At 31.2% G+C, this 16,609-nt stretch overlaps 8 protein-coding genes across 8 annotated transcripts; 4 read left to right on the plus strand and 4 right to left on the minus strand. All coding sequences in view use genetic code 12, as the record gives it.

Moving 5' to 3' along the window:
* Positions 1 to 169: 169 nt before the first annotated feature.
* On the plus strand, positions 170 to 2,923 carry CD36_45830 (Argonaute-like protein, putative; the record flags this gene model as incomplete). The annotated part of the gene is made up of 1 exon (XM_002420181.1): positions 170 to 2,923. One exon carries the CDS (start codon positions 170 to 172, stop codon positions 2,921 to 2,923), a length of 2,754 nt encoding a protein of 917 aa, XP_002420226.1.
* Positions 2,924 to 3,188: 265 nt separating this feature from the next.
* On the minus strand, positions 3,189 to 4,925 carry CD36_45840 (subunit of the nuclear pore complex, putative; the record flags this gene model as incomplete). The annotated part of the gene is made up of 1 exon (XM_002420182.1): positions 3,189 to 4,925. The coding sequence occupies one exon, from the start codon at positions 4,923 to 4,925 to the stop codon at positions 3,189 to 3,191; it is 1,737 nt and encodes a 578-aa protein (XP_002420227.1).
* A 373-nt stretch (positions 4,926 to 5,298) lies between these two features.
* Positions 5,299 to 6,078, minus strand: CD36_45850 ((R)-2-octanol dehydrogenase protein, putative; the record flags this gene model as incomplete). The annotated part of the gene is made up of 1 exon (XM_002420183.1): positions 5,299 to 6,078. One exon carries the CDS (start codon positions 6,076 to 6,078, stop codon positions 5,299 to 5,301), a length of 780 nt encoding a protein of 259 aa, XP_002420228.1.
* A 225-nt stretch (positions 6,079 to 6,303) lies between these two features.
* CD36_45860 (boron efflux transporter, putative) lies at positions 6,304 to 7,989 on the minus strand (the record flags this gene model as incomplete). The annotated part of the gene is made up of 1 exon (XM_002420184.1): positions 6,304 to 7,989. The coding sequence occupies one exon, from the start codon at positions 7,987 to 7,989 to the stop codon at positions 6,304 to 6,306; it is 1,686 nt and encodes a 561-aa protein (XP_002420229.1).
* A 1,659-nt stretch (positions 7,990 to 9,648) lies between these two features.
* SOU2 (L-xylulose reductase, putative) lies at positions 9,649 to 10,491 on the plus strand (the record flags this gene model as incomplete). Its single annotated transcript, XM_002420185.1, has 1 exon — positions 9,649 to 10,491. The coding sequence occupies one exon, from the start codon at positions 9,649 to 9,651 to the stop codon at positions 10,489 to 10,491; it is 843 nt and encodes a 280-aa protein (XP_002420230.1).
* An 875-nt stretch (positions 10,492 to 11,366) lies between these two features.
* SOU1 (sorbitol utilization protein, putative) lies at positions 11,367 to 12,212 on the plus strand (the record flags this gene model as incomplete). The annotated part of the gene is made up of 1 exon (XM_002420186.1): positions 11,367 to 12,212. The coding sequence occupies one exon, from the start codon at positions 11,367 to 11,369 to the stop codon at positions 12,210 to 12,212; it is 846 nt and encodes a 281-aa protein (XP_002420231.1).
* A 166-nt stretch (positions 12,213 to 12,378) lies between these two features.
* Positions 12,379 to 13,182, minus strand: VMA8 (vacuolar ATP synthase subunit putative; the record flags this gene model as incomplete). Its single annotated transcript, XM_002420187.1, has 1 exon — positions 12,379 to 13,182. The coding sequence occupies one exon, from the start codon at positions 13,180 to 13,182 to the stop codon at positions 12,379 to 12,381; it is 804 nt and encodes a 267-aa protein (XP_002420232.1).
* A 337-nt stretch (positions 13,183 to 13,519) lies between these two features.
* CD36_45900 (component of the spliceosome complex, putative) lies at positions 13,520 to 16,018 on the plus strand (the record flags this gene model as incomplete). The annotated part of the gene is made up of 1 exon (XM_002420188.1): positions 13,520 to 16,018. The coding sequence occupies one exon, from the start codon at positions 13,520 to 13,522 to the stop codon at positions 16,016 to 16,018; it is 2,499 nt and encodes an 832-aa protein (XP_002420233.1).
* Positions 16,019 to 16,609: the final 591 nt, after the last annotated feature.

The raw sequence follows: 16,609 nt of genomic DNA on the forward strand, positions 1-16,609 counted from the left end.
TGTAAATTATATTATCACAACCTTAGCCCATCTTTTTACCATTTTTCTTATTCTTTTTTTTGTTTTATATTTACTATCATAAGAATCGAAATTTTGGCTACCCCTTTGTCCTCCTCCCCCCCCCCCCTTTCCTTCTACCTTGCTATCTCTGGCTATTTAACAATTTAACATGAGTGATCTCGTCAAATTTTCCACGCCAACAAAAATAAATGATAAAGCTTTAGTGGCAGTTGACACTTATAAGAATACTTTCCAAAAACAAATAAAGAACGAGCAAAATGGAATTTTGTTGAGACCATCTTTTGGTACCGAAGGTGTTCCCACCGTTGTAGGAGTCAATTATTTCAAATATAATGTTAATGGATTGAAATTATATTCCTATCGTGTAGATTTATTGGAAAATCCTAACGTTAAAACCAGATTAACTATCAAAACTGCAGTTGAGAAATATTTAATGGAATTGGAACCATTTAAAAGTAAAAAAGCTATTATTTATTACCGTGATCATAATCATCTTTATTCAAGAATGCCGCTTCCTATTGAAGACGTTGTTATTTATCCTCTTGAACTTGGTGGTGATCCTAAAAGAGAAAAGAAAATTGTTGAATTAAAAATCCAATTTATTAAACAATTGAATTTTTCTGATTTGCTTAATTATACTCGATTGAAAAATTATACTCCTGATTTTTTGGAAACTGTTGAATATACTAACGCGTTAGTTGCAGTTATGGGATCACAAGTGATGAAAAATACTAATGTTGTTGGTCTTGGTCCCAATAAGTTTTTTTTGATTGATGGGGCCACGAAAACTACTGAATTGGATAAAGGGTTATATATTGTAATGGGGACGTTTGCTTCCGTTAGATGTTCCTTTGACGATGTTAGAATTAATTTAAACCCCACCCCAGCTATTTTTTATAAATCATCAAAACCAAATGGTGAACCAATGAATGTTTTGGATTTAATTCAAGAATTTTTAAAGATTAGAAATGTCCCTACTGAAAAAGATATTAAAAGAGCTCAATCATTTATTAAGGGTTGTAAAATCTATCGTACTTATCTTAATCGTAAAACTGCTAAAGCTATTCTTGGATTTGATTTCACCAACAATTCCGAAACATTAAAATTCAAAGATGCTAATGATAAATTGGTTAGTGTTAAACAATATTTCATTGAAAGATGGAATATTAGATTGAAATATCCAAAGTTACCATTGATTAAAATTGGTCCTGATGCATTTTTACCTATGGAATTAGGAATCATTGCTCCTCATCAACAATACAAGGGGGAATTAGCTGATCCAGCAAAGATTATTAAAATCACTGCTACCAGACCTAATCAAAAGGCCGAATTGATTAGTAAAACCAATAGAAATTTGTTTCAGAAACAAGTTGATTTTGGTAGTATTGAATCACAATTCACCGTAGTTCCTGCCAGAGTTTTAAATGCACCCACTATTGAATATGCTAATAATCAAATGGTTACTTATAAACCCGCACCTTTTAATGGCAGATCTGAAAAGCAAAAGGGGAATTGGAATCTTGAAAGATATCGATTTGTTGATGCGGCAAAAATCACCAAACCAATGGGGAAACCATTCAATTTTGGTGTAGTTATTTTAAAAGATGACTATGTTGCTAAACGTATTGGTGATTTACAAAAAGCCGTCCCCGCATTATTAGCAGAACTTTCTCGATTAGGTATTAAAGTTGGTAAAAATTTCCAAAAATATTCTGTTGATTTAAATCATGCCACGGTTAAATCTCCATCCGGATTAGAATCTAATTTAATTTCCATTGCCAAAAAGGCTAAAACAGTTGATCATTGCCATTATTTATTATTTATCTTACCAAGACAAGATACTCAATTATATTCAGCTATTAAAAGAGCTTGTGATCTTAAAATTGGGATTCTTAACAGTTGTTCAGTTTTAAATACTTTTACTAAAAAAAGACGGGGGTCCGATAATTTCGATACTATGACATATGCCCAAATGGCCATGAAAATTAATATTAAATTAGGGGGGTCAAATCATAAATTATCTAAAAAAGATAGTCAAGGATTATTTGATAAAAATAATGTTCCAATTTTCATTCTTGGAGCTGATGTTACTCATCCAACTGGTGAAATCAATTCCGAATCAGTTTCTATTGCGTCTATAGTTGGTAGTGAAGATGGAATTTTTAATAAATTCCCGGGATCAGTTAGAATTCAAACTGGTGGACAAGAAGTTATTGCTGATGTTAAAAGTATGGTTTTAGAAAGATTAGAAAATTTCCATAAAAAAGTCGGCAAATTACCAAGTAAGGTATTATTTTATCGTGATGGAGTATCTGAGGGGCAATATACCACGATTTTAAAAGAAGAATTAACAAAAATTAAAGCAGCTTTTATTGAATATGGTAAATTGAAAAATATACCAAAATATTCTCCAACAATTACATTTATGATCGTTGTTAAAAGACATCATACAAGATTTATTCCTATTCATGATAATGGTGATGATCCTAAAACTAAAAAACAAATTGCTGTTACTAGTAATGAAAATGTAATTCCTGGTACTACTGTTGATAGAGAAATCACTTCTCCTGCTTATTTTGATTTTTATGTTCAATCTCAACAATCTTTACAAGGTACTGGTATTCCAGCTCATTATTTTGTTTTACATGATGAAAATAATTATACTTCAGATGCTATTCAAAAAATTACTTATGATTTATGTCATACTTTTAGTAGAGCTACTAAATCAGTTAAAGTTGTCCCTGCAGCTTATTATGCTGATTTATTATGTACAAGAGGAAGAGATTATATTTATGGTTTTGTTAAAGATCCAAATTTATCTGGTACTCCTATTGAAAGAGCAAGAACTAAATTTGGTGAAAATGTTAATCCAAGTGTTCGTAACACAATGTTTTACATTTAGTTTAGCTCTTGTTGGTTTGTTAGTTTGGTTTTTGTCTTTTTTTATTCATTCTTTCTTTTTTTTCTTGTTTTTATTAAGTACAGATGTTAAAGTTTTGTATTTTGTTTGTTTACCTTCCTACTGTAGCAAAAAACTTGTTTTCGTTCTTGTTTAATGAGTTTGCTTTTTGATTAGAATGTAAGTAACACCGAGTATTGTATATTCTTAATCTCTTTTTTGGAGAATTAAAAAACAAAAGGAGTAGTAAATGTATCTATGTAAGTTTCTAAAACAAAAATAATGATTTAAAACTATCAACTTTATTTGTATCCAATTGAACATTTTTCACTTCAACTTTAGGAAATTCAAAAATAAATGGATTTTGTTTATTAGAATTTCCATTTGATATAATACTTTCACTGGAAGTTTCTTTGTTAGCGGCGTTGGTTGATTTGGTAGAATTGGAATTATCATTGAAATTGATTGTCCCATTGAATTTTGGTTGATCATTGCGAGTAGTAGTATCAGATTTATTATTGTTCTCCTCTGGTTTAAGCACTGTCTCGGATTTATTAAAAGTGAATGTATTTTTCGATGGAGAACTCAGATTCTTCTCAGAACCAAATCCTGCATTTGATGATTCACCATTTTCTTGACCAATATTTCCGTTCAGTTTCTTCTCCAATTTATTAATGGATGAATCCTGCGATGGGTTTTTCGCTAAAGGTAATGATTCAGATTTATCATATGATATAGTTTTATCAATATCATTTGCAGTTATAGATATTGCTTTATTAACAATTCCAGTTTCTGGTTTAAGATTTTTAATTGATCTTGATATCTTACGACCATTTTTAGCATATGGATTAATGAATTTAAACCCTGATGAGAATGACGGTTTTAAATCCTCTAATTTTGAATCATCATTATTAAAATCAAATGCTTTCTCTTGTTCACTACCATCCAATATAGATAATAAAGTTTTCGCAGTTTCACTTTTAAATTCTCGTGTTTTATTAACAAAAGTAGTAGTATTGGCACTATTATTCATAGTAGTAGTGTCATTATTATTGATAGCTGTACTTGTATTATCAAGCTTGCTATTTTCATTATGCAAATTTCTTAGTTTTTTATATTTTTTCGTTGAAGAAGGAGGTCTAAGTCTAGTAGAATAAGGTGAAGGTAATCCTGAAAATTGATAGACTCGTTTGATAGAAGGTATGATTGAAGTAGTGTTATTGAATGATTGATTGCTTCTATCAAAAGTATCATTTTGAATAGTATGATAGGTTGGTTTATATCCTGGAGTAGATATACTTATATTTGAAGTATCATGAATCAAAGTGCTTTGTTTGTAAGTAGCACCAGCTGCACCAGTTGCACCAGCTGCACCGTCTATTAACTTTTCATTTTTGGCCCTTTTCCTTTGTGGTTGTTGTTCTAAAATTGATTCAGATATCACTCGTTTACTAATTGGTGTACCAGCTTTCGATCTAGAAATCAATGCCATTACTCCTTCATATTCTATATCATTTAATGGCTTCTCACCTTTTCTCTTGAAAAAATTTGATAGAATTTCATTTGCAGTATGGTCGTTAGTTGTGTCATTCATAGATACGTCATGACGACTAATATCCACAATTTTATTAGTTTTTGGTTGTTGTTGTTGTTGTTGTTGTTGTTGTTGTTGTTGTTGCATATCATCTACTGTAAATGATCCAGGAACTCTGAATGATTTAGTACTTTCTTGAGTAACTGAGGATGTAGTCGATGATGATGATGATGAAGCTAACTTTGGTTCAGGAAATTTAAATGGCTTTATAAACGATGGTTCAGATTCATTATTCGTTTTTGTATTTACAGATGTTGACTGACTTTCTGAAGATGAAGATTCAGATTTGTTATCAGTTTTGTTAAACCAATGTTTAAATCTATTAGTGATCAAAGAATATGGATGATAACTATTATCTTTTTTGGTATTTAGCTTACTCCTGTAAGAACTAAACACTTTTCTATTATCCATTGCCAAAAAAAAAAAAAAAAATGAAAAACTTTTCTAATAGGAGTGGTTGTAAGGGATGTTTAATGATTGTCAATTAATATTTGTTGATGGAATATTAAACTCCTTCGATGTGTGTGTGTGTGTGTGTGTTGCTATGAAAGAAGAAAAATCCAGAAATTTTTTTTTTTCTTTTCCTTTCACTTCCAAAAAATTTCATTAGAGTCAATGAACGACATTCTTAGTTAAACGACACAGACTTGAAAGTTACGACATATCAAACCTATACTGATTACATATGGTCAGGTGGGTATCTACTTAGTACATAAAGTATATAACAGAGAGTATTAAATAGTTAAATCTCTTGCATGAACACAATACATACACATTATTGATGCTAATTTCCTATTTGGGCAGAATATCCTCCATCAACCACCAACGATGCACCACTTACAAATGATGCTTCATCTGATAACAAGAAAGCTATGGCATTGGAAATTTCATCAGGTTTCCCTAATCTAGCCATTGGATGTTGTTTCAAAGTGTTAGTTTCTATATGTTGATTAATTTGACCCAACATTGGAGATATTTCAACATAACCTGGAATCACTGAATTTAGCCTTATACCTTTATTAGCGTATGCTAAAGATAAAGATTGTGTTAATGATTGAACTCCGCCTTGACAAACACGATAGCTAGTTAACCCTTTAGTACTGGTCAACCCCAATATCTTGCTTACATTAACAATACTCCCTGGTTTATGAAACTCTTCCCAATAATTGATAGCCAATTTGTTTAAAGCAAAAACACCATTCAAGTTGGTATCAATTACATCCTTGAATTGGCCAAGTGTTTCCGTCTTAGTGTTGGTGGCAACGGCAGTGGTTGCATTGGTCACAACATAATGCAAATCCTGATATTCATCCAAGGCAAAATCTACAAGATTGACGTTATCTTGATAATTGGCAACATTTATTCTTAAAAATTTGATTTGATGATGATTTTCAGGGACTTGTTTATGAATATGATTTAAAACTGTATCAATCTCATGTTCATGTAAAAAATCACCAACAATCACTTTTGAACCATTCTTAAGTAACTTTATGGTGGTGGCCAAACCAATGCCTGTGAGTCCACCAGTAACTACCGCAACTTTATTTACTAAATTGTAGGACATGATTTAGATACTCTGAGTAATTGGACTAATTAATAATATTGTCAAGTTTTGATAGAATTTTAAACAACCCCCAGATTTTATAAATGTGGGATATTAAAATTGTTGATTTTACAGTTGCAGTAATTTACATTAACCAGCATAAAAGAATGCCGGTTTAACAAAATTATTAAATAAAATCTTCAAGTACAGTAAATACTCTTTCGTTTGAAGGATGTATATTAGAGACTACGACGTTATACTACCGCTTTGTTCATTAGTGGATTCATGATAATTACTTCCTCGTTCTTTTTCCTCTGCATCTGACCTTCTGCGTCTTCTCTTTCTTTCATCAGATGCAACGGTGAAATTCTTAAGGATGAATTCATCAGCTACATCTCCATCTAGCTTGGCTAATTCGTCTTTCGGAATAATCAATGGCCAAACCCATTTGGCACAAAAGGCAAGAAGCAACAACACTCCAGGGAATCCCACTGCACCTTTGGTTAATGTGATTGCAAATTCTGCCACTCCGCCAATAATCTCAAGCAAAGTATAAATATAAAACCATTTCTTGGTCGGCAATCGATGAATATCTTTCCAAACTTGAGGACATTGTGGATCGGTCTCTATATATTCTTTATCCAAAAAACAATACCTTATTCTATTGGTGACGATATTCCCATGTAATCCACCAATAGCCATAATGAAAAATAACCCTGAAAGCACAGCTTGTGGTACTAGTCCTAAAACCACCAAAAACGGTCTTGACATCATTAAAAATGTCAATGCTCCTTGAGCAGTATTTGTTACTCTTTGTTCCACTACCGATAATCTTTTCCCGGTTTTGTCATGAATGACTAATGAATCTGTATGTAATGGTGCTTGAGGAATCAATCCATTTGGTGCTGGGATCCCCAATATGCCAGCAAGACCAGTAGTTAATCCTAACAATAAGAAATCCCAATGGAAAGATGCAGGTTTAGTCAATGGGTATTCTTTCAGTTGACACATCAATGACGAAACATTATGATCAAAATAAAATAAAAATGTCAACAAAATAGCAAATGGGATGGCCAAAAATACATCTCCAACAGAAATATTTTCTCCTGGCCAAAAATGAATAAACCATCCATGTGGTCGTATGTCGCCACTTCTTGTCGGTTGGAAAGATTGAGTTATTGGTAATCTTGCTAATTCTGTATTGTCCAATTTACCGCCAAAATGAATAAATCCCGTGAAAAAAATTACCAGCGCCACAACCCCATAATCAACAAATACTTTCCTAACCCAAGGTTTAAAATAATGTAAATAATTACCCAAAATATTAGATCCTACTCCACATATTACCATTAATAATGCGATCATTACCGAACAATATCCACTTGCTAAATCAACATCATCAAATTGATTACTCAATATTTGAATACCTTTTTGAATATAAACCATGTTAATAAAAAACCCAAAAATGTCACAACTATAAAGACTAATGATTTGTAAGAATGAAATATAATTCCCCACAGCAATAATTATATGGAAAACCATTGACCAAAGATAAATCCAACACATAAAGGGGAAATAAGGTGTGCCACGAGGATGAATTAATTCATAAACTGTATAACTGAAAATCGATATTGGTCCAGTAACTCCAACAATACATAAAGGTTGACCTGAAAATAACCCAAATACTACCCCAGCAAGAGCACTCAGCATTAAAACTTCATTAACACCATAAGCATGATCAGTTTTATCAAACATATCTTGAGCAAATGCGATGGCTGGTAATAAATTTGTGAAGAAAATAAATGCAGTTGATGGAATCACTCGATAGTTGAATGCATCAGTGAAATCTGATTTATAATGCGGTAGTCTACTCTTGATATCATTATAGATTCCATACCCAAAATAATTAAAATGTCTAAATGATAACCCCATGGCTGAAAAAGACGAGGTACTTGAGTATTAAGTAAAAAGTATATAAGAATGTATCAATTATAAATATCAAAACGAAATGTGGGTAGGAGTATATTTGTTGTGTTAAATATAGTGATGACCTTTTGGAAAGTGTTGATACAAGGATCTTATAATTTTTTTTCTTGTGTGTGGTCTGTATTGGGGATTATAAATCTGATTCCTGTACATTGAGTATTGTCAACCGTATAAAGATCTTATCAAGTGGGTTAAAACTTGACAATATAGTTAACAATATGATTCTATCCTTGTTCTTGTTATAAATTGAACTGGTAGAAAAACGTGGCCAATATATATGACTTCAAGTATTTGCGGCAATTAGGGTTTGTTATTTTATTTTCTTGGGTTTTATTTTAAGGTTTCTCAAATAATAATAATAATAATCTATGCGGTATAATTGATGACGAGCATAAGCCGTGCTGCGGCCCTTCCAATGTCTTCCCCCACACACACTCTCGCCCGCCCCCTCGAACTCTTCAATCGAATAACATTACAAACAAACAAAGCATATTCTTATATGATTGGTTTTTATCCAGATATTCACAGGGGTTTAATTACTTGGTATGTAGAAAAGCAGGAACTTTGTTGTTAAAATTGCTGATACATAGTGAATGATAGAATAGACACAAAAAAAATTGGATAATAAAACTGCCGTTATTTGCCCCCTTCCAACTGTTTTCCGATTTCTACTTCAGTTTTAAAGCTTGAAGTTTTCCCAAGAGCTACTATTAAGGAAGAGTTGAACTAATCTTGAGAGGTGAAATAGATTGTGTGATCTTTTCTAATTTATCTTTTTTTGGTTTAAATTTCAGAGCAATAATTCAATTACCACTTAATGTATGAATAAAAAAAGAGTCTAGTTATTTGATACTTACAAGTTTCAAATGTTGAACTAACTATTCGCTACCAGAGGGAATATTAGACTCATAATCACAGACTATCAGATGAATTATCCCTCATTGGTCTTTCATTCTACCGAGAAAAATCCTAATTTGTTAAATTGCTATCATAAGCCAAAACCCACTTGTAGATCCGTAATTCTCGGATTCAGTTGTTTTGCATAAATTGTCAAATAAGCAAGATCATACGAAGAACATAAACAAACACAAGAACCTCTTATGATGTCATAATAATGTGCATATAGTAAGTGATTCTAGAAAAATGCCAATTGCAACTCATACTACTACACATCTTGAAACAACAAAGCGAAACAACTACTAATTAGGGAAGAGAGCTTAAAAGTTTAGTAATTTCTTATTCATCTTAAATAAATATCTTCTTACCCCATAAAACAGAAGAGAAAAATTGGATTTAAGGATCCACACTTTAACATAATACGTTTACTTGCTCCTCATACTATATTAATTTTTCCTCGCTCAAGATTCAATATTTGCTCCAGATTTGAAATAGCAATTATGTTAATATCAGTCATATTTTACTAAATTCATTTATAAACTAAACAGTTGACCTTACTCCATGGCTTCGCAAATGATATAAATACACACCTAAAGTTTAGTCTTCATAATTCTTTTCCTTTGAATGTTTAAGAACATATATTCAATCACTTAAAAACTTCGAGTATTACCCATCAATCGACAATTTTCTACAACTATTACGATAAATATGAGCAAAGAAACAATTTCATACACCAATGATGCATTAGGTCCCTTACCAACTAAACCAGCAACAATTCCCGATAACATTTTAGATGCATTTTCATTAAAGGGTAAAGTTGCATCTGTAACTGGTTCTTCAGGAGGAATTGGTTGGGCAGTGGCTGAAGGGTATGCCCAAGCTGGGGCTGATGTTGCCATATGGTACAATTCCCATCCTGCTGATGATAAAGCGGAATATTTAGCCAAGACTTATGGAGTTAAATCCAAAGCTTACAAATGTAATGTCACTGATTTCCAAGATGTAGAAAAAGTTGTCAAACAAATAGAACTGGATTTTGGTACTATTGATATCTTTGTTGCCAATGCTGGTGTTGCCTGGACTGATGGTCCTGAAATCGACGTCAAGGGAGTAGACAAATGGAATAAAGTTGTTAATGTTGATTTAAACAGTGTTTATTATTGTGCTCATGTTGTTGGTCCAATTTTCAGAAAACACGGCAAGGGGTCATTTATTTTCACAGCCAGTATGTCTGCTTCAATTGTCAATGTTCCACAATTACAAGCCGCTTATAATGCTGCTAAAGCCGGGGTTAAACATTTGTCTAAATCATTGAGTGTGGAATGGGCACCATTTGCTAGAGTCAATTCTGTTTCTCCAGGTTACATTGCTACTCATCTTAGTGAATTTGCTGATCCTGATGTCAAGAATAAATGGTTGCAACTTACACCACTTGGTAGAGAAGCAAAACCAAGAGAACTTGTTGGTGCTTACTTGTATTTGGCTTCTGATGCTGCATCGTATACAACTGGAGCTGATCTTGCTGTCGATGGAGGTTACACAGTGGTTTAGGAGTTACTTGTGTCTAGAAACAGGAATCACCAGTTGAAAAAATTTTACAGGAGGTATAGAAAAAATTATAATATATGTTACATTACAGAATATTTATCTCGTGATGAGCCAATTCTAGACGGCAACCCCCCCCCCCCCCCCCCAATCTTTCATCGTTTATCCTCATACATAGGATTAGTTTCTCAGAGTAGAAAGACAGAAAAAAGAATGAAATATGAAACAATATCTTGAAATGACGTCACTCTTTTTCTCTCTTTCACTCTATTGCTATAACACAATGCAATAGCAATATACAAACAACTATAAACTCCCCTTCTTATTGATAAATCCTTTAGGTTTAACTTAATGAAGGAATTGACTAAAAGTCAGTGGGCCAACTCCGAGTCATCGTCGGATTAACTATTTACCCGAGAGTACAATACGACAACAACTTGGGATTTTTAATCTCTTTTCCTATCACCCCCCCAAAAAAACTTTCCCCCAATATTACCCTTAAAAATGGCAAATATAAAGAACTTTTGTGTAATAATGAAACACACATACATTACATTAGATACAATAAAATTTAAATCCAATTTGTTACTATTATTATTGGTGGTGGTGGCATTGGGTTATCTAAAATTTTTCCCAATTCTGCAATCTTTCACCTTTCGAGTCAACCTTCCCTTACTTACTTAATCCTACCCGAGAGATCTCATTTTACTGTTAGATTCAATCTAATTTAAATTTTTTTATTTTTAAAGTTTGCTTCAAAAAAAAAAAAAAAATATAAATATCAAATACCCCCCAACATCCCATTTTTCAAATTCCTTAATTTTTTTTTTTTTTTTTCCATTATGATATAAACTTTTCCACACATTCATTATAACATCATTATGAGCGAAGAAGTCATTTCATATACAAATCCTGCTTTAGGTCCATTACCAACAAAAGCTCCTCAATTACCATCAAATGTTCTTGATTTATTTTCTTTAAAGGGTAAAGTAGCTTCAGTGACAGGGTCATCAGGAGGAATTGGTTGGTCAGTAGCAGAAGCATTTGCCCAAGCTGGTGCTGATGTTGCTATTTGGTATAATTCTAAACCCGCCGATGAAAAAGCTGAATATTTAATTAAAACTTATGGTGTCAATGCTAAAGCTTATAAATGTAATGTTACTGATCCTAATGATGTTTCTAAAGTGATTAATCAAATTGAAAAAGATTTTGGAACCATTGATATATTTGTTGCTAATGCTGGTGTTGCCTGGACTGAAGGACCAGAAATTGATGTTAAAGGTTATGATCAATGGAATAAAATCATTGATTGTGATTTAAATGGAGTTTATTATTGTGCTCATACTGTAGGACAAATTTTCAAAAAGAATAAATCTGGGTCATTAATTATTACTTCATCAATGTCGGGGACAATTGTTAATATCCCGCAATTACAAGCCCCTTATAATGCTGCTAAAGCTGCTTGTACTCATTTAGCTAAATCATTAAGTGTTGAATGGGCTAGTTTTGGTGCTAGAGTAAATTCAATTTCCCCTGGATATATATTGACGGATATCGCTGATTTTGCCGATCCAGAAATGAAAAAGAAATGGTGGCAATTGACACCTTTAGGAAGAGAAGGATTACCACAAGAATTGGTAGGGGCATATTTGTATTTGGCTTCGAATGCATCAACTTATACTACTGGTTCCAATATTGCTGTTGACGGAGGTTATACATGTCCATAAGAATAAGAATTTGTTCCCCTTAAAAAAAAAAAAAGTTATAGAAATAATAATAGCAGTAGTCATCGTCATCAGTCAAAACATAATTCTTTTTGGTTTATGTATTAATAAAAGAAAGTTACTAATTAAACATATACTGTAAAAAAAAAAAAAAAAAATCCGCATCATTCTAGAATATAACATCGTCCTCTTTTTCTTGAAGAATATCAAGTTCTTCATTATCTGCTTTAATATCCAATGCTTCAACTTCTTGTTGAATTGCTAGCTCATCAGTGGCACCTTCAGCTTTAGCTTTAGCAAGGGCTTCTTCTTGTTCTGCAGCAGCAGCAGCTTCTTGTTTCTTCTCTTGAACTTTTTTCAAACGATAAAATTCTTCACGATCCATTTCATCCAATTCTCCATTTATATAAGCAATTGTATTTTCTGTTCTTGGGATAATAACATGTTCAATGGCATTAACTCTTCTATTAGTGATTTTAATAACTTCATCCAAGATTATAAATGCTGTTTGTAATGAAGCCAATTCAACCAAAGTTTCCACTGCTTTGGAATAAATTAATTTAGCTTTTTGAACTTGTTGACCACCTCTTGCTAAAGCAGTTAATTTAAAATCATTAACATCTTCATTAATATGACTATCAAATGTAGGTAAAAACACCCCGGAGACATTTTCTTGTTTTGCCTTAACGGTGAATCGAGCTTTTTGTACTGATTCTTGAACTTGATAAGAAATATTATCCCCAGTGGCATATTGAACTTCAGCTAATGAAAATGCCGCTGTTTGCATAACTCGACCCATTTTTCTTTTAGCATCATCAATTCTTTGAGTTATATCTCTAAATCTTTTCGTCAATGCTTCAGATTTTCTTTTCAAAAGTGAATGACCTTGTTGGGCTCCTTTCAATTTACTTTTCATGACTCCCAAAGTCATACGAGTTGGGAACACTTGTTCACGATTACCTGCTCCTGACATAATTGGTTAAGAAAACTGATATATATGTATAATAAAGAATGTGGTGGAGAAAAAGAGAAGAAAAAAAAAAACTTGAATGCAAATTAATGTGTAAGTGAATGATGAATTGATAGGAATTGAATGAATAAACCAAGTATGGGAAATATCTTTTTTGGTAGTGTTACCTATTTCTTTTGGTGATAAAATTAATTAATTCAATTGTTGTCGAACTTTTTTTTTTTTGTTCATCTAGACACGCACAAGCATTATCATAAATAAATTCTATTTCCATTCTTCTTCTTCTCTCATCACAAATGAGATTTTTGGCAACACTATTGACAAACCAATTAATAAATAAATGTCTACGGATTTAGATAAACTAATAGTTGACGAAGATATATCTTACGAAGAATCAATATCTAAAGATCCTACCAATATTTCAACTTGGATATCTTATTATAATTTCAAATCCAACTCCATTTCAACCAGTCTATATAATAAATTATTCATTTTATATCGTAGTGTCAAATCAAACCCTACATCAATTGAATTATGGCAATTATTAATTGATCTTGTGTTATTGGAACAATCACAAATTCAATCAAGTACTATTATTGAAGTATTTGAAACTGCATTGATTAGTCTACTGACAAATCATGAAATTTGGATTCAATTTTTTAAATTCCTATTATCTACAACTACAATTGATGACAGTTGCGGAATAAATAAGGTGACATATATAAGAAGAATGTTTAACAATTGTTTGCAGAGTTTACCACTAGTGGATCATAAAATGATTTGGCCAATTTATTTACAATTTGCCGACACAATAGGCGGCATTACTGCGATTAAGATATATTTAAAGTATAAACAATATTTACCTCAGTCGATATTACAGGGGAAAGAGGATATTAATAAACAGAAAAATTATGGGATGAATTTACAAGAAATAATTGATAAGTTACGAGAATTTGGTGACGTTGAAAATGTAATGAAATTATATTATGAAATTATTAATAATCCTAATAATTATAAACAATTGCCGCAACCAATTGTTTATTATTTGTTTCAATATATTGATTTATTAATTAGTTCACTGAAATCAACAGACAACAAATACTTTGAAGATTTATTGACGAAATCCTTATATCAATATCCAGATCAATTAGGGAAACTCTATATCAAGGCAACTAAATATTTCAAATCTCGTGGAGATATTGAAAAAACTCGATATTATTATAATCAAGGGATTAAAAATTGTTGTACAGTTAAAGATTTCACAATGATTTATGATTCATATTTACAATTTGAAGAAAATCAAGTGACAAAACTAACAGAAAAACTTGATACAGAATCAGAATCAGAAATACTATCCTTATATTTAGATGATTTTGAAAAATTAATTAATGATCGGAAAATTCTACTTAATGATATGAAATTACGACAAAACATCAATGATTTAGATACTTGGTTTGAACGATTTGAAATTATTGAAACACAAGATGATTTAAATTTATTAATTCAAACATTAACTCAAGCATTAAAATCAATTAATCCATTGAAAGTAACGACAACAACAACAACAGCAAAGAATTTAAAATTAAGTGGGATATGGTTAAAATATGTTGATATTTATTCTAGTCGAGGAGATTTCCAAACTGCTGATTTGATTTTTTCAAAATCGGTATTATCACAATATAATGATCCTGATGAATTAGCAGAATTATATATTAATTGGAGTGAAATGATTTTAGGGTGTGATAAATTCCCAGAGACAAAAGCCATTGAAATTCTTGATGATATATTATATCGAGAATATTCTGATATCAATTATACTGATAATACTAAACCGGTACAACAAAGAATCATTAAATCAATTAAATTATGGAATTTTTATATTGATTTATTAGAATCATTTATTGAATCAGATAATCAATTGAATGAGATTGGAAAAGTTATTAATGCTTATCAACATTTAATAAAATTAAAAATTGCTACTCCAAAAATAATGATTAATTTTGCTCAATTTTTAGAATCGTGGAATCAATATGAACAATGTTTTAATGTATTACATCAAGCATTAAAAATATTCCAAAATGATAATCAAATTAAATTTGAAATTTGGAATGTTTATCTTGTTAAAGCCATTAAACATATTCAATTAACAGAAAGAATTCGTGATTTATTTGAACAAAGCATTAATGAAATTCCAGCTTATTTAATAAAACCAATATTATTATTATATTATCAATATGAATTAGATCAAGGATATACTTATAATGCCATTAAAATATTAATTAAATCATTAACAGAAAAGTTTTCACCTGCTCAAAGGAATCATAAATTGATGATTCCACAACAAAGGAAAGAAATTAATTTACTGAAATTTGAAATTTATAAATTGATACTAATTAAATTAGAAGAATTACAAGATATTGAACAATTTAATAAAATTGCCACTATGGCCATGAATGATGAATATTTATCAACTTATCAATTATTTGATTTAGGTAGTAGATTTATTAAATTTGAAATATCAACCGTTGTCACCACCACCACCAATAAAAATACTAAAAACAAACAATTGGAGAGAATAAGAGAATTATTTAAATTTATATGTCAATCAACTTTATTAGATGAAAGTTGGAAAATGTGGGAATTATTTGAAATGGAACATGGTGATGAATTAAGTTTTAAAGATATGTTAAGATTTAAACGAACAGTAATTAATTCAATTGTTAATGATAAAGTCATTAAAGAATCAATTAATCCAATGGGGTTCTTGCGAGCTACTTCCATCGAAACAGAGTCTGATGATAAAATTACCAATCCAGATATAATTGATATAGATATGTAAATATGTCGATATTTTAATTGTTTCAATATGGAGTGTTTTATTTTTGTCGTGATGTAAAAGAGTTTACAAATAGGTTTTTTATGTAAGGTTTCCCTTTTTTAAAAAGTGTGTGGTGATTCTCCTCTTCCTCCTCCCCCCCCCTGTAAGAATAGAGAATGTTTGTTTAACAGATCAACAATGTTGCAAAGTTTACAAACGAATAATGGGGATACGAAAAAAGAAAGAAAAAGTAAAATTTAGCGTCTCAGACCCAAACAAAATTAGATCAAACCCTTACCGTGTACATTCGATTGATATATGAGAGGGTGAATTTGAGGGATAGAGATACGTTCATATACTTGTACTCAAGGTTTATAACTAATTGTATCATCATCATCATCATCATTATACCTTGTTGAGGAGTGGTGTCCTGAACACAAAGTAATCATACCGGATCAGGTTTTGTGATATATTCTGGAGTATTCGGTGCTTAACTTCTTGTTTTTGATGATGATGATTATTATGGAGATTGGACCAACCAAATTGATTGCATTTCCGAGAAGAACAGGCAATAAGAAATAATGAAACCCTTATTTATAAAGTAGCAAAAAC

This window comes from Candida dubliniensis, chromosome 4 (genome assembly GCF_000026945.1).
Source record: "Candida dubliniensis CD36 chromosome 4, complete sequence".
Classification (NCBI taxonomy): Eukaryota; Fungi; Ascomycota; class Pichiomycetes; order Serinales; family Debaryomycetaceae; genus Candida; species Candida dubliniensis.